General features: G+C 37.0%; 2 protein-coding genes across 3 annotated transcripts; one reads left to right on the top strand and one right to left on the bottom strand.

Moving 5' to 3' along the window:
* The first annotated feature begins 2,666 nt into the window (after positions 1-2,666).
* LOC147519489 (uncharacterized) lies at positions 2,667-6,522 on the top strand. Its single transcript, XM_086591075.1, has 11 exons — positions 2,667-2,929; positions 3,026-3,103; positions 3,204-3,308; positions 3,391-3,507; positions 3,757-4,233; positions 4,327-4,685; positions 4,757-4,856; positions 5,032-5,091; positions 5,603-5,686; positions 5,790-5,906; positions 6,060-6,522. Exons 2-11 carry the CDS (start codon positions 3,056-3,058, stop codon positions 6,360-6,362), a joined length of 1,770 nt encoding a protein of 589 aa, XP_086447201.1. The 5' UTR covers positions 2,667-2,929; positions 3,026-3,055; the 3' UTR covers positions 6,363-6,522.
* Positions 6,523-8,258: 1,736 nt separating this feature from the next.
* On the bottom strand, positions 8,259-21,140 carry LOC147519488 (Transducin/WD40 repeat-like superfamily protein). 2 transcript variants are annotated; one of them, XM_086591073.1, is made up of 23 exons: positions 20,800-21,140; positions 20,447-20,722; positions 20,252-20,352; positions 20,084-20,156; positions 19,850-19,985; positions 18,490-18,650; positions 18,040-18,164; positions 17,859-17,958; positions 16,769-16,865; positions 16,181-16,232; positions 15,512-15,613; positions 15,278-15,424; positions 14,948-15,110; positions 14,602-14,832; positions 14,367-14,521; positions 13,971-14,099; positions 13,753-13,870; positions 13,387-13,582; positions 13,038-13,149; positions 12,799-12,953; positions 10,464-11,874; positions 10,167-10,361; positions 8,259-9,123 (listed from the first exon to the last, which is right to left on the bottom strand). In XM_086591073.1, exons 1-23 carry the CDS (start codon positions 20,930-20,932, stop codon positions 8,653-8,655), a joined length of 4,839 nt encoding a protein of 1,612 aa, XP_086447199.1. In that variant the 5' UTR covers positions 20,933-21,140; the 3' UTR covers positions 8,259-8,652. The 2 variants fall into 2 exon arrangements, with proteins under 2 accessions (XP_086447199.1, XP_086447200.1); XM_086591074.1 differs by lacking the exon at positions 8,259-9,123 and adding an exon at positions 9,603-9,685.
* Between the last annotated feature and the right edge of the window lie 1,028 nt (positions 21,141-22,168).

The following is a 22,168-nucleotide window of genomic DNA, read 5'->3' as shown; positions in this document are numbered from 1 at the left end:
TCATCTTTGACGAGATTAACAAAGGCGAATGTGGCAACCATGCAGGAGCAAGATCTCTGGCTCACAAAACAATCGCCCAAGAGTATTATTGGTCAGGCATGCACATCGAGACAAAGACATACGTTCTCAAATGCCACAAATGTCAAACATTTGGACACAACCATCTGAGTCCAGCACGAGAGTTGATCAACATAGCCAGCTCATGGCCCTTTCATATGTGGGGGCTAGACAACATGAGACCATTCATCCCACAAAGGAAAACAGGACTCAAATACGTCCTAGCAGTCACATATTACTTCACCAAATGGGTTGAAACAATCCCACTAGTCCAAGTCAAAGAAGTCCACGTCGTCAACTTCAAATGGACCAATATCATCACAAGATTTAGTCTACCAACGGAACTCAATTTGCTAGCTCACAAGTCACGACATTTCTGCAAAAATGGCACCTCATTCAAGCATTTTCTACCCCAAGAAACTTGATACGTAGGCAACTCTTACCTTACGTAAGGCTTGATTCAAGTTTACCCCAAGAAACTTGATACGTAGGCAACTCTTACCCCAAGAAAAATGCAGCCATTCCCTATCAAACAAATCATCAGGTCGTTGTCCCCTAAACATCAAACCTCTACCGACAGTACAAACACCGTCTCACTTTTTATAAAGTGCAACTAAATTGCCTAATTAATACAGGTCTTGCTTAAAAAGAGACGGAGGGATGAATTTCATAAGATTAGAAATGCTCATTTGATGATAACGTAGTTTTGGATCATTGGATTGTAGGAACACTGAAGAAAATCCTTGTCTCCTTCGCATGTCCTTGAAGCCTACTTTTATAAATCTTGGTCAAAGTCAAGCCAGGTTTCTATTCAAGCCTTCTACTTATGATATATAATATATGTTCTTAATTACTATATATGTAGAAGAGTTAAAATACAGCTTGAGACTCGGTAAGACTGTAAGACCAAGCACACCAAGCAAAATAATATGTTATTTTGTCGATTATCATGATTAGGCCAGGGAAGTTAATTATAAAGTTTTAAACATCCAACTTACCTAGACATTTTTTGTTTTGATATCATCTTAAGAAACATCTTTGCACCTACTGATTCTCCAAATAATTTTTGTCATATTGGCACACCACCAGAAAATAATCAACAATGTTGTTGTTCCCCATCGCTGAGGATATGTAGTATTAATCTCATGATTGATAAATCTTGATATAATAACCGTTATGAGCTTTTGTACATTAAGCTAATCACACAGATCTCTGAGTCATCTTATATTCGTATGATGAAATAGTTGAAGTTTTTACAGGAAATTAGTCAATGCCTCAATGGTGGTAGTTTCTTTTTGATGAATGTTGTAACGTCAAATTACTACTTTCTAATACAACTTTTAGTTGCACGTATAATAAGGAGTTTACGCAAGCGAAGGAGTGTGATTGTGAAGAGTAAGGTATGTGGTTTGTTTGCCGTGCCCGTTCCTTCAAAATCAAACATTCACACTTCTGTCGTCGGTGACTCGGTGTTGCAATCAGTGATGGTCCCCTTTGCACAAAGTGAATGATAGGACCCATTCGAAGGATTGGACACAATCAAATTTCTTTATCCATGATAACTCATCCTTCTTTTCTTCACTGAGTAATTTTGTGTTTGTGAAGGCCACAGCTTTGAGGAAGCATGCGGTTGCATTTGGCCAGACTAGAAAGTTATAAAGGTGATATTTAAATAACACTCAAACGAAAAATTCCTATAAGCAACACTCGAAAACAAAATTCCTATAAGCAACACACGTGAAGAGTTGCACGCTCGCAGTAATTTCCCCCAATAAATTGTCATAGGGATTCTAGGGTAATTTAGATAGCATTTTGCTATATATGAACACTATGTGCATGTGCATATATCATTCAAAAGATTTTGACATCCAACTAATTGGGACTACTGTGGAAATTCTAAAATTGAATATGTATCACAAAACAATTAGAATTTTGGTGTACCGATCTAACAAAGAGTGATCCACATTTTAGTTAGCAAACTTATTATCATTTACAGGGCTTGACTATTAGCATTTCTCTATGCCCAGTAGCAGGAAGTCGCAATAACAGCATTGTTGATTATCGAAAAAATAAAAGCAATAACAGCATTGCATCAAGTGGGTGCATTTTGTATAGACTGTGAAATGTTCTAAACCTCTGATATTGATGTGCAGATAAAAAAACAGTTATTTCAAAAGCACTGACAAGCAAAACTCTGTACCTAGCTATCTCAAAATGCTATTAGGTATTTGCAAAGATCATTACTAGTCGACAATTGCATAATGTTTAGGAGCACGCACGCTCTGTAAAAATGACTGTCACCATGATCTGCACTGATGAAACTTTTATCAATATAGGCTGCTTATTAGCATTTCCCAACATGGGGCGGATCAAACATTAGCCCCACCTCCACTCCCCCACCATCCCCATTCCCCACTAAAAAGCTAGTTAGAAAACCATGTGGTTTTGTGCAGCTTTTGTACAAAAGCATGTTATTAACCGTACTTGTTAAAGATAATCACTAGTTAATGAAAAGAAAACAAACGCAACCATGCAAACACAGTTATTACTCACCACTGGCCAGATATAGAAAGTGAGAGCAGCAAAAAGCCAGCGCAGCATGTTTATTCATAATGAAGATGTGGTCTCTTTTCCCACTCTCTTTCTCTTTCTCTCTCTTTCTTAAAAAAAAATTAAAAAAAAACAAGCAACAACGTAGTTTGACAGTTGTTTGTTGTTGCTCTTCTGCTCCACTCTTACTTCGAAATCTTGTCGTTTGTTTCTGTCTTGTTTTATTACTTCACACTTCACACTGTTCAAGAAACTGAACACATTGTTGTTATTTTGGTTTTGTTTCAAGTTTCCCGCTTAATGCAATGAAATTCATCTCAAGGTTCATTTTACAACTTTTTTTTTTTAATGCCAACTTCAGTTTGTTTTTTTCAGTTTAAAATGTTGTTTAGTTTCTTTTCCTATATGGGTGTTGCAGAGTTTTCTAGTTTTTCAACCAGTGAAGAAGATGAGTACCAGAGCAAGAACAGTGAAATCTCCATTAAAAGTTGACAAAGTATGTTTCTTTGATGATAACTTGAAATGGGTCTTTGGATTTCTTAACTCATTTGTTCTATTATTAGATTTCTGATTTTTTTATTTATTGCTGATTGAAGAAAGAGGAGATAGAGAAACAGGGGAGAAGATATGTGGATTCTGAGAAAGCAAGTACAAGTAGGAGGTGCTCAAGCAGAGAGAGGAAAAAGGCTTTGCTAGAAGATGTATTGATCTGCATCCATTCAACAGTTGCATATAATTTATATTATTTTTTAATTTTTGAACTGATTAATCTGCATTTTGCAGGTTGATAAGCTAAAGAAAAAGCTTAGCCATGAAGAGAGTGTTCATAGAGCTTTGGAGAGAGCTTTCACCAGACCTTTGGGTGCTCTTCCTCGCCTTCCTCCTTACCTTCCTCAACATGTGAGTATTTGTTTCTAGTCCTTTTTTTTAAAGCAATAATAAGAACTATGTCAAATGATATTGAAATTTAGCAATTATTTTGAAAGTAGAATATTAAATGACTACCAAAGGAAGGTGGATGGTAGTTGTTCAATTTGCTTATATAATCTATCCATCAAAATGATCCAATTATGATAACTTTTGGAAGAAGTTTGATGTCCTTTGTGGATGAGAGTCTGACTATGGATCTTCATTGTCATTTTATTGTAGACATTGGAGCTGCTTGCTGAAGTAGCAGTTTTGGAGGAGGAGGTTGTACGGCTCGAAGAACAGGTGGTGAATGTTAGACAAGGCCTTTATGAGGAAGCTGTCAACATTTCATCATCCAAGAGAATTAGGGAAAGCCCGAGTGATTTATATGAAAACAAAACAGACAAATCAAGCTCTCAATGTAATGTTACTGGAAATCCAGCAGCATTGGCAGCTAGTTCAACGCAATTGGTACCAAAGCTTAGTCGTGATCAAATTGGGAACCGTTCTACAAAGTTCAGAAATGAGAAACAGCCCTTGAAAAGGATACATTGCTCCGAAGATAGTCGTGGCAAAGAGAATGAGTCCTGCACTAATCCTAAAAGGAACAACAAACAATCCCCAAAGCAGCCTGACCAAAGAATTAGAACCCCAGTGAAGGGAGCTTCATTGGCTCAAACATCCTTGGAGAAGCGTTTGGAGCCAGTGAAAATAAAGGTATACATAGTTACCATTTCTAGTCATATATAAGAACTAGTCCTGTTTCTTTTACATAGTAAATGCGATCATGTCATGGTTTTGCATTTCCAGCTAGAATGCAGAGTAGTCCAAGATATTGCGGAAGAGCGCTCTATGGATATGCTTGAGGAAAGAACATCAGAAGGAAGCAGCCCAAACAAAATCTCCGAGGAAGTTTTGAAGTGTTTGTCAAGAATTTTCTTGAGGATGAACACACAAAAATACAGGCATTCAGAGTCCGAGATGTTTTCTTCTGTAAAGCAAGTAGCTTATCATGAGAACAATGATGAAACTGAATGTCAAGACCCTTATGGCATTTGTAAACTGAGAAATAGAGACATTGGCTCCTATAAGCATTTGCGCGCAATTGAAGCCCACTCTATTGATGCCAATCGAACGACAACCTCTTTGTTTCTAATGCAGAGATTGAAGTAAGTATTCTTAACACTACTTGTGGTATTTTAGGCTATCAATTTGCTCATGAAGTGTATAACTGTTTCAGGCTCCTCCTTGGGAAGCTTGCCACTGTTGAGTTAAAGGGTCTTACACATCAGCAGAAGCTAGCATTCTGGATCAACATCTATAACTCCTGCATGATGAATGTATGAGCAAGATCTTCTTATAACTGACTATATATTTCACACTCTCACTAGATAATCTTGTACTATGTTGATGGTCAAAAAATAATAATTCATTTATATGAACTCTCCTTGATGCTGCATGTTTTCATGTTTTGAATTTTTGGAAATGAAAACCCCATATATTACTTTGCTTCAGGCGTTTCTGGAGCATGGGATACCTGAGAGTCCTCAAAAGGTTGTAGCATTGATGCAGAAGGTATTATCTCAACAATTAATTTCTCTTGTTGAATTTGTTAATTCTTTTTTAGATATTAGTTCCATCGTTAATTAATTCTTATGGACTACGTCTTGAAAATAATTATTCTAATCATCACCACTCCACTGCCAACAGTAAAACTAGAGACAACATTTTCCCTTCTAAAATAGTATAATCCTAGGCTACAAGTAAAGTGTTACGACTGTTCAGAGGATCGAAACAGGTTTAGGACTCTTCTAAGAACAATGGACCAATTCTTTTCCAACCTGCATTGCACATATAAATACTCATCTTGGATTTTACTATAGCCTGTATGGTATTGCTAAAAATGGTATCCCCTGCTCAAATGGTGTCCCCTTGCCTCGAGTAAGTAACAAACTCGCATGTGCTGCAGCATCTGTACCAAAAAGTTGCACCCACCTTTTATGTGCACGAGTCTGTGTCTACATTTTCCCACGAATGTTTCTTGCATGCTCATTGATCTCACAACTGCAACTTTTGTCTCAACTAGGCAATGATAAATGTAGGTGGGCAATCACTGAATGCAATGACAATTGAGCATTTCATCTTGAGACTGCCTCATCACATGAAATCTGTAAGTGGTCTTCATCACATGGTTCTATAATCCAGAAGTTTCCTATTAACAATATAGGATTTACTTGCTAAAGATTGTGTTCTCTGTTTGTGGCGCACCCCAGACCTCTTTGAAAGGTGATACGAATGATGAGATGAAGAAACGGAGCATTTTAGGACTAGAGTGGTCAGAACCTTTGATTACATTTGCACTCTCATGTGGAAGCTGGTCCTCTCCTGCTGTAAGTTAAATCTACATCTCACAATGGATAAGCTCAAATTAATTTCTCAAATCTACTTATCTCCATCTGAGTTCCATGTACCAATGCACTTCTCGGTCACAGTTTTGTATGAGAATGATAAAATTACTGACACTTTAATTTTACTTGATAAAGGTACGAGTGTACACTGCATCTCAGGTCGAAAATGAGCTGGAAGCAGCAAAAAACGACTACCTACAAGCAGCAGTTGGCATCTCATCATCAAACAAATTAGTGATCCCCAAACTGTTGGATTGGTATCTGCTAGACTTTGCAAAGGACTTGGAGTCCTTGCTAGATTGGATTTGCTTGCAGCTACCTGATGATATGAGAAATGAAGCCATTAGGTGCCTGGAGAGAGGAAAAGGAGAGTCTCTTTCACATTCCGTACAAGTAGTGCCATATGAGTTTGCTTTCAGGTATCTCCTACATCAATAAACGCTTTCTCTCTGATCCCAAGTCTATACAAGTCCAGGTCGTTGGAATTAAGGCTCTGTACATAGTTATAAAAAACATAGTAAAATGTATTCAATTTATTTTTATTCATGTAATTGTGAGTGAAATGTTTTTATCAATAAAAAGGTTTTGGTTTTATGCCTTGGTTATTGTATTTGTTTTTATGGAGAGTTTTACTTGAGAAGAACTATATCACTGTATTAAGCATGTAATGGTGGGCGGGAAGGCAAGAAATCCTAAAACAAAGTTTAACGCACCAAAGAGAAGATAGACTTTTATATTGACATAAAACATTGGTAAAATATAGTATCGAGTCATTTGTCACGGATTTTTAGTGAATTCTCTCAAGCTTAAAATGTACATAAGATGATAAGAATGCTATCCACCCTTCATGGTCCAATTCCAGCCAACTCTTAATGTGGTATTGTGGTTATGAAGACTTCAACTTTGTTGTGGCCTTGTGAGTGTATTGATCCAAGTGATATGGAAGTAACTGCTATTTCACTTCGATTCACTTACAGAAGTACAGAACTTTAGTCTTGGCCAGGTTAGGAGAGACTGTTAGGGTACTTGGATTAGACTGTCTTGGAAACAGCGAGCTGCATCATTTTATTTGCTGTATCCTGTTAAGTTCTTAAAACGAATGACATGACAAGATCAATTTTTCCCTACTTCCTGATGTCAGCCGGCATCTACCTCACTTGAGGACTTATTGTACATAGCTTTATTCCCATTGTCCGCACAGGAACAAAACAAATATTTTTGGATTCTTTATAAAAATGCCAAGAAAATTCAAGCAATTCCAGCTAGAGGGCCAACCTCATCTGTAAGTTCGTCCTGTAAGCAATCCAAACAGAATCAGGCCCCATGCAATAGGTCAGTCCATCTAATACAGCTGCATGTTCATATCAGATCGTTGATACATACACCAGATATTTCCATATGCGAGCTGTTTCTCTCTGCTTATTTGATTCTTTCTTCTTTTGAAAGTAAAACCAAGTTTCCGCAACTTTTTAAGTCACACTACTCTTAACTCGGTAAAAAAATCTTTAGGTGCGTATCTTTCTTCGTTTTGATTGACATTTTCTTCCACTTCCATCATCCAACAGTTGGATTCTTTCAAAGAGCGTGCTTGATCTATATGACATAGTAGGAAATATTGATTCCAACTACCAGACCTGAAGCAACAAAATCCCTTACTGTTTTCTTCTCAAAGAGGTTATAACAACATGCTTTCTTTTCGGGTGTTGGTTTTTATCCATAAATGCAACACTACGGCTATTACCTGAGGTCTTGTCGTCTTGAGAGACTACGGAGTGAAACAGCTAAGCATAGAGAATCTTCCAAAAAAATTCTTGCCCGCTGCAGCATGCAAGTAATAAGTGTGCTCTCCCGCGTATGCCAATTGCCAATGCTCTCAACAAGGGTTGGGACTAGGATCATATCCACAAGGCCGGTAATATGGAAGAATGGTTCAACTTGTAGTTTTAATTATTTGCCATTAATGTTAAAAAAGATAACAAAAATTACCTTATTTTTTTGCCTGAGTCCTTATATCCCAGCGAACTCCCATGCAATTCCAGCTCTCTGTCTAGTAGCTGCGCAAAATACTAGAACATTTTCAAGTTAGGTGCTCCCGCAGTCACAGTCGGGCTTCCCGGGTTTCGTTGAACCAATGAATCTTGCAGTTCTATACTTTTAGTCCATAGTCACCCTCAAAGAGAACTTTTTGTTTTCCAAGATTACTTTTTGGCATTACTTTGTACTTTCCTAATCGAGTAATCAGTGTTTTCACCCTCTCCTCTTCTGAGATGTTGTTGCCTGTATAATTGTACATTGGTTACCTTTTTTGCAGTATTAAAGGGCAGCACACAGATCTGTCATAGAAATACTTCACAAGAACAAAGCAACTTGAGACAGTTTGACTACTATTACAAATTTATACAATCTCACAATTTTCAAAACCTCTTGTTGCGCAAAAAGAATAATATAGTAGAAGACAAAAAAAAATGACAACCCCCATTATAAACAAACTACAACATAATACAAACATAGTAACAAAACCCGCTATCCCTCCACTCACTAATTTGAAAGCTTATCAGTGGCCATTGTATGTCAACGACCGAACGAGAAGCACATTCGGTGATAATGGTAGTCAATGTTGGTAGTCGATGTGACACAACTGACACCCCAGGTCTGTGATAAGAGTTTGAAATCACCGGAAGGAGATCAGATAAAAGTGATATATTTCGTTCTGAAACGGGTAATGAACTCAGCCAAATGGAGAAGGATTATGCACTGCAATTGCATCTGATCTCTTTATGCTTCCCATACCACAAACTATACATCCCGGGGTAGTTACAGCAGAAAATTTGGCCCCGCAAAGATCACAAACATCATATCCGATAGTTGAAAGACGGCTAAGTGTGGCAGCACAAAACTGGGAGGGATCCTCCAATGGATCAATAGACTTGTTGGACAGACCCCTCTGCATGCACATGTCGATCAAGCTCCTTAACTCCTCTTGCTTACTTGCAGGTGCTTTTGAGAGGAGGAGTTCAAGCATCTGCTTGGCATAAGCATAGTTCTGCACCTCCATATTCCTTTTTATTGCAGTTCTGATGCAGCTTATGCGATGTTTTGCTAGAAGGGGTAAAGAGCCCAAGTGGCGAGACAACCTCGCCATCTCATCTTTTGCACTAATTGCACTAGGGCCTTGAACCTTCTGCAGTCTTCCTATTTCCTGTGTGGCAAAAGCAAGTATCCAATATAAGAGTTTTAGTTAATTATCCAATATAAGCTCAGACATGTAGTTCTGTGCATCTACTTGCATTTTACAATTTAAGCCATTATATGCACATAAGAAATGCAGAATAAAGGCTCTTTACAACTTGCAAGGTCCCGCGTCAGAGGACCTTCTAAGCTCCAAAATGGAAGCAAAAAAGGTGATATTGGCAATACAGTAAAGCAATCCATGCAACATAACTACATATTTGCAATCATTGAGGTGGATGAATATAAGAAATTAATAATGAAATAAACAGAATCGGGAGATTGACACGTCTTCTAGTCCAAAACTACTTTTTGAAGATTGAAAGTTTATTATTATTATTATTTTTTTTGCTAGAAAGGGTAATTTTTATATTACAAAAAGGTCAAAGCTCAAAAGGATACAAAGAATAGTTACAGGAAAATAACAATAAGAGGGGGGGGGGGGTACCTTGATGCTTTCTCTGGTACAAATCTACGATGTGAATCTAAATTAGATGGAGTTTTGATCTTCAATCTTGTTCATGAAGTCTGCTCTATTAGGCCACAAATTTCTGGTTCGATTAGATAGCATAGATTAAAAGCAACTTTTATTAGTAATTTTACTAATTAATTTCAAAACTCAGATGATTACATGATGTAGGAGCATGAGAATACTTACTTCTAATTATATTATTAGTAGTCTTCTTAAAATAGTAAAATTTCCTATTTGTTTTAGATCTAGGTAATTAGTAAGGTTTCTATATTGGAGTCTAACTAGAATTTGGGTTGTAAAGGCATCTATTGTTTTAGATCTAGGTAATTAGTAAGGTTTCTATATTGGAGTCTAACTAGAATTAGGGTTGTAAAGGCATCTAGGCCTTCATTGTTAGATGATTATTATTGAATATTAATTCTTTGAGAGTTGTTCTTCTAGTTTGAAGGTTTAAACCCTAGTTTTAAGTGTTTGTTTTATTAATCATATAATTGACTTTTATCCATTGTTGAAGCTTCCGCCAACAAGATACATCATTATACCTTAAGCAAAGAGACCCCAATCTTATACTGAGCACAGATAGTAGCTTGAGCTTTGATGTCAGCTCCACGAGACTGATCCTTGGCCAGTGCCAGAAAGGCTTCATCAAAACAGGACAACGCATCTGCAAGTTGATTCTGCTCAAGGTGGGCAAGTCCAGTTTTAAAACACACTGAAGCAGCAGCACCACGAGGAACCTGATGGAAAGAATGAAAGTGAAGCTAAATTATGATGTAAATAAACAATTAGTTAATTTGGCTTAACAAATGAGAGAACATGAAATGGTGGCATGGACATACCTGTCCAGGGCGCACATTAGATGGTGGAGACATAGGACCGGCTGGTGGCTTCCCAGGGTTGACAGATCCAGGTCCTTCAAGTGAGGTAAGATCAATTGGCTGCAATGCAGTTGGTGGCTTAGCAGCCTGAGTATGTGACGATTGTGGAACCTGACCCGCAGATTGCGGTGGGACACCACCATCTGGAAGTCCAATGGTGTCATGTGGGACACCAGGTTGTTGAGGAGCCTGAGGTGGAACACCTCCACCTGGAAGACTAACATCAGCCTCCACATAACCCTGATTAGAAGTTACCGGGTTGGTATCAGGCCCTTGAGAATGCTGGTCTAATCTTGAGATAACTACCCCTGGAGGAGCCAAAGAGGCTGCAACCTGCAGAGATGATATCGTATTCTGGAAAAAATCCTCAGGTATAGGCCCAGCTGACACTCCTCCACCAGTTGATGGTGCAGGTTGAGCCAACGACTCTGTTCCAAACATATCAGATGGAGCAGAAACAGCAGGCCCTGTTGTTGTTGTAGTGGCTGCAGGAGTTGGTTGGGTCAAAACCAGAGAAAGATCTTGAGATCCCCCAGATAACGATTTGGTTCTACTTATGGATGGGCCCAACCCCTCACCAAGTTTGAACTGTTTTGTAGCTTCTTTTATCTTATCGACATCAACTGTAGCAGCTGCAACCGGCTTGTCTCGTATTCTTATGTGTATCCTTTTTGACTTTGGAACTCCCTCCTCGTCACTGCCGCTACTATCTACAGCACCATATTGTGATTTCTTAAATTCTTCTTCAGCTCTTGCCTGCAAATCTGCAGCACTGCCACCAGCAGTTTGTTTGTTAAGGATTTCCAACCCCATTAAAGAACCATTCTTTGCATTACTATCACCCACTCCATTAGGCCTACCCGGTACAGGTAATTGAAAACCGTTGATCTTGTTATCAGTACCTGCAGCTGTAAATGCTTTAACCAAACTATCTTCCCTTACTTCGATCACATTGCCTCTTCCTTTAATTGAACCTAGATAAACACCAATGTGGTCAGCAATGATCGATGGGATGCTACCATCATCAGTTTTCATGTATGGCATGACCTCTCCAGCCAACTCCCACTGAGGTATGTCCTTTAAGTTAATGGGTGTCTTGATTTCCCAGTTTCCACCACCCCACTCTGGCCCTTTAGGTACCATGCTTTCGGCAGCAAAATTGGCAAATATACCCTGTGTCCATCCAGTGGATCGAACTCTCAAAATCCTCTCACAATATCGCCTTAACTCTGAATCAGTGCCAATGTCTTCCAGTTTCTGGGCAAGACGCCTCATTGCGCTGGGGTTCAGGTGGCATATAAATAGGTCGAGCATGCTTTCAAAGTCAGCAATAACCTCAAAAGTTTCTTTTGCACTGTCAAACTGACCGTACCTGCAATTCCATGAAGAACATTAAAAATAAAGGAAACATGTCCCCACCCCTCCCCCAAAAATTTATAACAAAGAAAATAGACTATATCTGAATCACTTCTTTTATTATGAAGATAGAGCATGGCAGGACTCAGGAATATCTACACCTACATAATTAGAAACCCCTGGAACAGAGTACTACTCGGGTGCAACACGCTTTTAAACAAGGCTTAAGCAGGCTTTCTCCTGCAGTACAGAATCCCCAGAGAAATGAGATACTGCAAGCCACGTGTTTAATAGTAGAAAAAGCAGTGGTATTTTTGGAAACAACCGTAAAAAAAAGAGACAGACTTGTGATTAGGAGAACAAAAGATTGAGGAATTGTACTTCTTTTGTAATTTAAGTAACTTGTAGAGTTATTTCTTATTTATAAATTAAAATATTTATTATTGCCTAATATTTATTAAGAAGAACGCACAATGTCAAATATTGAGCATGACAAGGCCACTCAACAAGGTAAATATTAGCTTACACATTCCTTTCGTTCTATGTATTTGTACAATGGTTTTGTTTCTTAATTGTTTTAGATTTTTTTATAGGTTCCTATATAATTTTGGCACATTTACAGGGAAAAAAATTTGAAGCTTAAACCTTGCCTCGTTATAGGAAAATACCTCAGTTCCCCAAAAAGCCAAAACGCTTTTTTAAACACTGCCTACGTCTGTTTGACATAACAGGCAACCATGAGTGTTCGAGACTTCGAGTCACACTAAAAAGACATCTAATTAAAACTTAATAGCTTAACAATGACATTCTTTATCATCATGATACAGTACTGGACTTTGAAATTTATGCTTTCTAAGTCCTATATGAATTAAACCTCGACTTTTCCAGGATTTAGGATTATGATGTGTAAAAGATACAAAATATCTAAAACTTGCATTACCTAATACAAGCATATCCCAATTGGCGAAAGCGGTGGAACAAATGAGATGTAGGAGGACATTGTGGATAATCTCTTGAACGCAGAAATTCATCCTTCAGAACTGACAAAGCAGTTGAGAAACGGAGGGCTTTAATTGCATAGATACACCGCAACACCTAAAACAGTTCTAAATTATAGTCAGAAGCCAAGAAACAGATGAGAAACCCAAGAAGCCATGCATTATAAGAAAGTTGTCTCACCTGAGTAAACTGTGAACCTGCTTGAGATAATGAAACAGCAAGATCACCGCAAACAGGGGAACCTCTAGCAAGAATATCAAGAGACCTTGGAGTTATGCGCAAACTGTCGAACCTACAATTACCACCAATTAGAAGAGGATTCAGATATTTGTCCAAGCAACTAGTAAACAATAAACGAAGTATGAGGCTTTGATATATGAAGATATAACAGAAGTAATGACATACAAGAAAGAAAAAAACAAAGGGTCCTAAATGGCTAAATCTTAGTCAGCCATTCAAATTGTCTACAAAGAATACGCGTCAGGAGGATTCACTAACACACATATTCAATTCAAGGAGAGAAAGAAACCTTGATGTTATTTGATAAAGCACTTCTGACAAATCAAGCTTCTGTTCAAAAGCTTGCTGCATTGTAGAAAAACCAATAAGAAGAGGTTCAAGAAGCCCAACCAGACAGGTCCTTATCTCAACCCCCTTTTTTTGTCTAGGATTTATTTCCGTTGGGTTGGCAAGCAGTACTCGATCATTCAAAGCGCCCACAAGGACTGCATGAAAGAAATATTATCTTGGCGACTCAGAACTTAGGTACATTGAAGCATCATAAAATTGAAGCATCACAAAAGTATATATGCGAGACAGAAGATTTAAGCTATAGGTCACAAAAGAAGTTCAAAACAAAAGATATACCCTAATATCAAAAATAAATATATATCACCTGAATAGGGCATGCTAACAGAAAGAATTGTTCTGACTTTGCTATCCCATCCGAGCACACTAACAGCAGTCGCAGTTGAAAAGAGTAGTGCAGGACCAACCCATAAAAGGGATCTAAAGTGAATATACGTTAAGATTACAAATGAAACCATAGTATTAGGATTGTAAAGTTCAGAGTATATATTTGAAGATTCTGATCAAAATATATACAGAGGATATTGAAGGAAGCCCTTTGTCGAATTTCGTAAAGCTGCTTGCTAATACATCTAGATCAGCTGAAACAATCATCACCCTGTGGGTAGTCAGTATTCCTGCAACATGGCCTCTAAGAGTTTCTTGCCAGTGAACCTGTAAGAACAGATCAAACGTCATTCAGGATCTTGATCTTTGGTATGCCAAAGATAATATAACAACAAACAAAAATTATCTCCTGCCAACAAAAAGGGTAAAGCATAACAAAGAAAATAAGAACTGCACTCATCAAGCTAAATTCGGTTGGAAAGGGCGGAAATCAGGCATGTGCTTCACTACACCAAATATTCATTATTCATAAAGTACTCAAAGTGAACCTCATCGATGATCGTGAGTCAGATCTAGTTGTACTGAACTTCTCACCTGCAATACAATCTCATTTACTTTCAGCTTAATTGTCTTCTTTCCTTTAATCTCTGGTGATATCTGCTGACCATTATCAACTGATAGACGGTATCCTTGGATCAACTTTGTCGAGCCAATATGGCTCCCGTGAGAAGCATACATAATTGTTGATTCTACAAAATGTTTATCGAAGATCACTAAATATATAGTCAAAGATTGTGCAAAAACAACCACTAATATTTTTTTAAGCTACCTAGAGGTGAAGAAAATATGCGATCAACTTCGGCTTCAAACATAAATTGCAAAGGACCGCGAATTGAACTAGCATTGGTGTTAGTAGTTGAATCCACATCCAGTACACTATTACTTTTACCAACTTCTTGTGAACCCAACCCTGGTAAAATATACAAGGCCAGGCCAATCTGATCATTGTCCAAAATAGCAAACTGGTTTTCATTGGGACCAATAAAAGCTGCATCCTGACCTGGAAATAAGAAATATGGTGAACATGTTAAGAAAATTGTGTACGCAGCAGAAGAGATGAATAATAATAATAATAATAATAATAATAAAATAACACATAAAAGAGACCAGCAAACCTTTGACTGTGATTTCTTTACTATTGACCTTCTCTGAATTGGTATTTTCCCAATAAACTACTACTTCATTTGGTCCACCACTGAACTCAAAAACAATAAGGAATAAATGTTGCTTCACACTGTAAAACATTCTCTTGGAATAGCATTCAACATTCCCAGGAACCTGAAATTAAATAGTTGATGAATATATTGACCTAAAAAGAAGAATGTACATTTACAACATGTGTCATAATCTGTAGTCCTCATTTCCTCATCATGTGAATCAGTTCTCTAATTCCAAGAAAAGATATTACAGTATTCCACTGAAATACGAAATGATTGTCTCATTACCGAGGTATAAAGCTTCTTGTATATATTATCCACGCCAGAACATAGATTATACGCCATAAGGTTGATACCATCAACATAGAATGCTCGAACCGGATAATGAAGAACCCTATTGGCTTTATTAAAGAAATTCAGCTCCAGATGAAATGGCTATAAAAGAACCAAAACCCATCAGTTGCAAAGTAAACAGAATGAAGCTATTAGGAGGAGAATGAAAAAAATGCATCAGCAGAGTACCTGACAGACAGGAACATCCTTAAGAAGATGATTAGCATCTGATAAAGTAATGAGGGGCAATCGAGAGATTGGACCACCTTTCGAGTGACCTTCCATGAAATGCTATAAAAACGTTATCAGGCAAGTAAAAATTATAATAATGCTAAAGATGAAGAAAGTCTGAAGAACAAGAGAGAAAAGTGGATACGGTAGGTTTAACGCATCTTTATATAGGGAAACAGTATGGTTGGGGGAGGAGGTTCGGGTCGTGGGTCCTTTTGGGGGCAAATGTCCCAACTGTCCTTTATAACTATAACAAGGTGCAACGCTCAGAATGGGAATAAAAAAATCATTTTAAGAATGGGAAAAAAAATCAGAATTTTAAAATCTAGATGTTTACTGTAATGCTCAGTGTTATGGAAAACATGATCCATCTTTGCAGTACCTACGATGACAAAGAACAGGCCATTGACTAAAAAATATTAGATGTTTACTGTAATGCTCATTATGTTATGGATAAAAGAATGACATTTTTGAAAAAACAGAGCACATTCTCCATCATTGCATGCATTGTCTCTTAACAGTGAATACCTAAAAAATATATTAATGACAAACGTTTAAAAACGGGAGAAACTTAGCCATTAGACTAAAAGATATATTAGGGAGGAGTAATGATTGAAAGGAACGTACACTGTGAAGAAATGCCTTGCGTGCAATATCTGATATTGTAAGCTGACCTTGACTGGCAAAAATAAAATAGTATATCTCAACACTGAATACAGGATATCTTTATCTTACATTTCATATACTGACAAGTAAAAATAATAAGAATCAAACACATTATCCATAAGACCATGACATGAAGACACTGAAAGTACATGTAATCATCCATAATGGTACATTGCATATGATTTTATTTTAAAACATCATCTTCTATCTATAAAGGTATAGACACGTTCTCATTTATCTTTATGCTAATTTGGAGGGAAAAAATTGGGTGAGGACTTAAATCGTATTAACGGCATTGAAGGATAATTGGATTTAAATCCTAAAAACAAACATCCTTTCAGCCCTTTTGAGAGGGCAAAGTACACTGTAGATACTGTAGCAATCTCCAAAAAAAAAAAAAAAAAACTGGCAAAACTGTGTAACTAACAAACCAAGGATCATTGAAGATATATAAATGTACAAGCAGAAATTAGGTATGTCTCAGAAAATGGCTTCTGCCCTCTGCTGGAAAACGAAAGTAAATAAAAATTTTGGTCACCAACAACTCACCCCTTCCAGTGATGTTCCTGGAGTTGCATCTGAAGTTGATGATCAGCTAAAATTCCAGATGATCCTAAAGATGATAGTTTTTCCTTCAAAACAGAAGCTGCAAAACACCTTCAAAAGTTAAACATTTGGCAACAGGCTGAAAAGGGTACAAAGTGTCCGACACGGGATCCTGAATTCCTGATACCACTTGTACACGTGTACGCGGCTGTGTTAAAACTATGCGTTCAGACTAGCAGAGGCAAACTCCTCTTAGCCATTTTTAACAAGTGCTATCTGTTTCTTTCTTTCTTTCTTTCTTTTTCAGTTAACACTTTATTCCCTAAACCCTTCAATCTCATTTTCCCTAGTAAAGGTTGGATTCAATCTGAAGACCTTGGGCTCAACTGCCCAACCTCCCAAGACTTGAGCAAGGTCCTACGAAATAGATAATAGGAGTTTGGGCCCCAAGGTCTTGGGATCAAAATTTTCAAAAGATAAAATAAAAAAATTATTTATAAAAAGTTCCAGTGAAAGAGAAACAAAACAAACTCTTTGTTTGCATTACTGAAAGAAGTTTTTATGTTTACTAATTAAGTCATTTATACTAAACATTCAACTTTGGTGAGCTACAGTTGAATCATTCCATTACAAATTTACTCAATTTTGGATTAATTTATTGATTATAATACGTTTAAGTTATGGAGTCAACTAAATTTAATCATTATAAAATAATATATTAACAGTTAATAAATGCAAATCAAACTACAGTCACCCAATTCGTTAAACTGCAGTTAAACACAGTCCACCCATTTTATTCATCAGTCAAACTGTAAAAATCATTGCTTTTGAAGGTTAAACTTAATATATATTACCAAGAGAAAAACTCCACTCAACTCCTCAAACCTCTTCCTCTAAAGAGAAGTAAAAACCTTCGATTGAAATGATAAGGTCGTAGATGACGAGCATTCTGAAATACTGTTACTTTCCCGTCTTTCAATTAAAAAAATAATAATACTTAATTGGAGACTGATCAAACAGGTGAGTCATTTTGGACAGGTTCAGTATAGCAACTGCCACCCTGATATACACCTGGAAAATTATTAATATTCACCTGATGATCCTCTTGCGTTCTGCAAAACCGCAAAAAGCTGTTTTCTGCCTTCTCTAGTGTATGCAGTCCTATTTTTCAAATTGTCTTCACTAGTCACATTCTGTCAAAAGTAGACAAAATTGACTAACAAGCAACACATTAAGTTCAATCAGAATAAGTGATGTTCATTGCTATACTTAACTGCAAACAACAATGCTGAAAAATTTAATTTTGGGTGAACCACTAAAGCTTTAATTCGTGGTAAAGGATAGATAGCCTCTCCCCCACATTGAGATAAAATTTTGGTGATGTCAATTGATTCAATTCCTGCAGAGAATTAACAAAATATCAATTAGTGATAACAAGTCTAAAGTTTATAAATAACATTAAAACAAAACATCTGTTTAATTATTACTCTTTAATCTTGTGCAAGGTCAAACTCCTCGCAAATAATATTTGAAACGGGAGGGGGGGGTTGTTAGCCTGTTGTGTGACACAATTTCATTATTCCTTATCAGCTAAATTGGTAACAAGGGTCAGTTGGCAAGGATGTACAAATCAAGCACATTTCATCAGATACAGTTAGTATGCCCCTAGGTACTGAAAGGAAAAGCAACTAAAGATAGATTCCAGCACAAATTAGAGAGCTAACCAGCAAGCTCAAAAAAATTGGTTTGCATAGGATGCCTGTTTGGATTATTTATGACCCTTGTTTTCCACACTTGAAGAGTTCCATCTTTTGAAAGGGTAATGAGTAACCGCAACGTTGGAATCCAAGCAATGGATGTGATTGGCTGCAAACCCACCTGCGTACTGAATCAGAAATTTGAGTAAAATGTCTGAGCAAAACACAAATCAGAGCAGAGGCCATCTCAAAAACACACAATAAGATCATTGTGCTTTATTGCAAGCCTATGTGATAAGGGCCAGAGCATTAAACCTATGATAACTACCCAGAAAGACTTTGATGTCGACCCAGATGAAAACCTCATTTACACAAGTTCATCAAATTAGTGAAATTATTCCTCACGTTAAATTGGATATGCTTTCACAACAGAACAAGATGACAGCAAAATAAACTTTTTAACTAATGCAGTAATGCTTGCCAAAATTACCACAACAGAAATGAGAAATATCCATAAGATTCACAATCCTGGATTTATTAAGGATTTATATCAGACATAATGGAATATCTATGTTCAATATTTCAGAAATATAGGCAAATTGAATGCACATTGTATGCAATAGCAAGAATAGCTTTTGTTATGATGTAAAGTTTTTGAAAGATGTGACAGACTTACACATACACAGAAGAAAACATTACTTACAAGGTAAATCTCCAACATCAGAGGATGAACCACAAGAAAGGATAGTTCAAAAAAATTAGGGCCGCTATCACAGGGTTTACTTCTCCCGGCACTCTAATCCCTAAAGAAGAAACCTTCACCAAAAATCAGACCCAAAAATGATCCCTTTGAAAGAGCATGAAAAAAATCCTCCCAGCCTTTTAAAATCTTCTTCCCTTATTCTTTTATATTTTTGAATATGTTATTTGGTGTTAGCTAGACCAAGATTGAATGACAACATGAGAGGTACCAAACAAAACTTGGAACGTGAATTCAAATAAGACTTTACAGCACATATTTGTGTTGCCAAAATATCGTGATGCATAATTTAGGATAAAATGTAATGATTAAGAATCAGAGTCATGGTAAGGTCCCCTGGGTTGCACACATCCAGACATACTTTATGAATGTGGTAGAAATTCCCCTTTAAGGGTGAAACAGCATAGCTCCAGTGTACCATATGCTTATGAAGATCACATCATACAGACTACAGCGTATTTGTCATTAGTAAGTAGTATTAAAAATTAACTACATCCTACAAAAGAGAGAACATATAAGCAATTTAAAGGGCAGATATGGAACACATGCATTTGTAGATTATCCTCTCTCTCACGATATATCAATGCAAAAATCACCAGGCAAACAACATAAAAACGAGCAACTCACATGCCAATCATATTCGGCCTCTCTGTAGATACATCCCACGCTAAAAGAGTGCCCTTCCTGTCACCAACAAAAATCCACTCCAAGGTCGGGTGAAAAGCAAATGCACCAGCCCCAATAAGCTTATTGGTAGTATCAACTGCTTTGAGGAACACAAAGCAGGAATTAACACTTGCCATTAAAAAAAAAAAAAAAAATGATGGACGAGAACTTAAAATAAAGGTAGCAATAGTTTACATTGTAGTGTGTAATGAACAGCATAGGTATGGATATTGTATGCTCGAATCAATCCATCTGCATAAGCTACATACTGAAGCCAATATCAAAAGGTTGCTCATGAGAAAAAAGTGTTAAAATCTATAAACAAAAGTATAAATATTGTACAGGTCATATTATGTGCATTACCAGGACAGGAAGCCGAGGATGACAAACAAGATTCACAATCGGTTTCTTCATATCTGTCTTTATTTTTGTCGGTGCCTTTCCCCCTTCAACCGTTCCAACAACTTCACACAGTGCAAACAATTGGAAAAAAAAAATCAGAAACAGCTATTACCCTTAATGAATATCTCTTAACCATACTCAATCACAATAACGAACCTGTCACACTCATCCTTCTATGAAAACCAAAAAACACAACAGGTTGTAAAGGTGTCAAAGCAAGATGAACTTCCGTATCAGAAGAAATACGTTCCATCCTCTTTTCAGGTGAATGCAATACACAAGTCTGCTCGGTGTCGAAATCACACGACCTAATTGTACAATCCTCAAGCATGGCAATAACAACATGTCCACTTACAGGACTATACAACATTCGTACAACAGGTGCACCGATATTAATAGACGATATCTTACTTCCAGTATAGGCATCAAATTCTGCGAACATATATTAAGTAAAATGAACTCATTTCTAATGTATAAAATAATTGAATTATTATAATATTAATGCATACCGACTATGTAATTGCCAACGGCGGCAGCAATGAGAGGCTGATTGGGATGAAACGTGGCAGCGTGAGGTTGTAAAGGTTTGAGACCTCGTACAACATGTCGTAGATCCAAATGTTGTACACTTCTCCACTCCATTTCTTTAATTTTTTTTTTTTACTAGTCTAGATCTGCATAGACAAGTTTAAAAGTATAATTAAACGCTAATTCATATCAAATGGAGAAAGAGAAGAAGGTCATCGATGTCAATTGGATCAGAGATCTGATCTGAAGAAGAGGCTTTCTGTTTTTTATAGTTGTGATTTATGAAAGCGGAGAAGAAGAAGAAAACGTTTTCTACAGTGACAAAAAAAAACTTATTTGTTAATAATGTGGAAGTTGAAGGCCCGATATGGGTCCATGGGCTCAAAATTTAAGGCCTTTGCAATCATACCCGTAGTCATAGCAAAATAATGTTCTTATTTATTAGTTCATAAATATCTGTGCATGTCATCGGCGAATTGCTTCATTTGTTGTGACTAATAATGAATTAGACAAGTTGCCTTTTAATGGGAGATTGAGGAAATAATCGCTATTAAGACTTGAGAGGGTTCTAGAAAGATGCCACGTGCTATGCACGTGTTTCATATGCTCATCTATTGATTTTTCTCATTTCAACTTCAACTGCAATAGTTGACTAACAATCAAACTACACCTGTAAATCTACACTAATTTAATAATTGCTACCCTCAGCTACACTCAGGCAATAGTGAAATATTGTTTTTTTAATGTATTTCTCAATCACTTTGTCACTTTTTTCATGACTATTTTGTCCTTACAATTTTTGTTTATTTACAAATTTAGCCATGTTTATATATCTTTTACAGATCTATTTTCCTGCCTCACTGACTCCCTTTGACTCGAATTTTGATTTCTCATTTTCACTCCCCCACTCTCATTCCTTTAAAGACGTTAAGCCACTGCATCTGGAGGAAGCACTAAATTGTTTGTCTGGGAAGCATATGTCGAATTGAAATACGGTATTAATTGCTTTGATGGAGGGAGTAGATCGAATTTCTGATGTTTAATTGGTTTTTTTGTTGAATTGCAAAAAATTAACATTGTGTTTTTGATGCGCTGTTCGATTACTCTGCAATGCCGAAGAAGAGTCCATCGTTTATGTGTGAAGAGAGCAGAGAGGTGAGAATGTGACATAAGGGAGAAGACAGTCAAGACACAAATTTGTCACACGTGTTTAGAATAAGACAGGTGTTGTCACTACAAACATCCGCGTTATTACCAAAACAAAGGCCAAAACATTGTTTGGTTCTGAGACTATATTTTAGCTATTTTGTTGGCCAAAATCAATACAAAAAAGTTGAGTCAATAAGTTGG

This window comes from Coptis chinensis, chromosome 2, assembly GCF_015680905.1.
Source record: "Coptis chinensis isolate HL-2020 chromosome 2, ASM1568090v1, whole genome shotgun sequence".
Taxonomy (NCBI): domain Eukaryota; kingdom Viridiplantae; phylum Streptophyta; class Magnoliopsida; order Ranunculales; family Ranunculaceae; genus Coptis; species Coptis chinensis.
This window is presented reverse-complemented; position numbering and strand designations above follow the sequence as displayed.

Excerpts from the sequence above, each read along its gene's own strand:
- LOC147519488 (XM_086591073.1), bottom strand. The coding sequence starts at position 20,932 with ATGGAGTGGAGAAGTGTACAACATTTGGATCTACGACATGTTGTACGA. Across the intron at positions 20,157-20,251 it reads ATCCTCGGCTTCCTGTCCTG|TATGTAGCTTATGCAGATGG; the intron begins GTAATGCACATA and ends TATTGGCTTCAG. Across the intron at positions 19,986-20,083 it reads TGTTCATTACACACTACAAT|TTGATACTACCAATAAGCTT; the intron begins GTAAACTATTGC and ends TCCTCAAAGCAG.
- LOC147519489 (XM_086591075.1), top strand. The coding sequence starts at position 3,056 with ATGAGTACCAGAGCAAGAACAGTGAAATCTCCATTAAAAGTTGACAAA. Across the intron at positions 4,234-4,326 it reads TGGAGCCAGTGAAAATAAAG|CTAGAATGCAGAGTAGTCCA; the intron begins GTATACATAGTT and ends TTGCATTTCCAG. Across the intron at positions 5,092-5,602 it reads TTGTAGCATTGATGCAGAAG|GCAATGATAAATGTAGGTGG; the intron begins GTATTATCTCAA and ends TGTCTCAACTAG.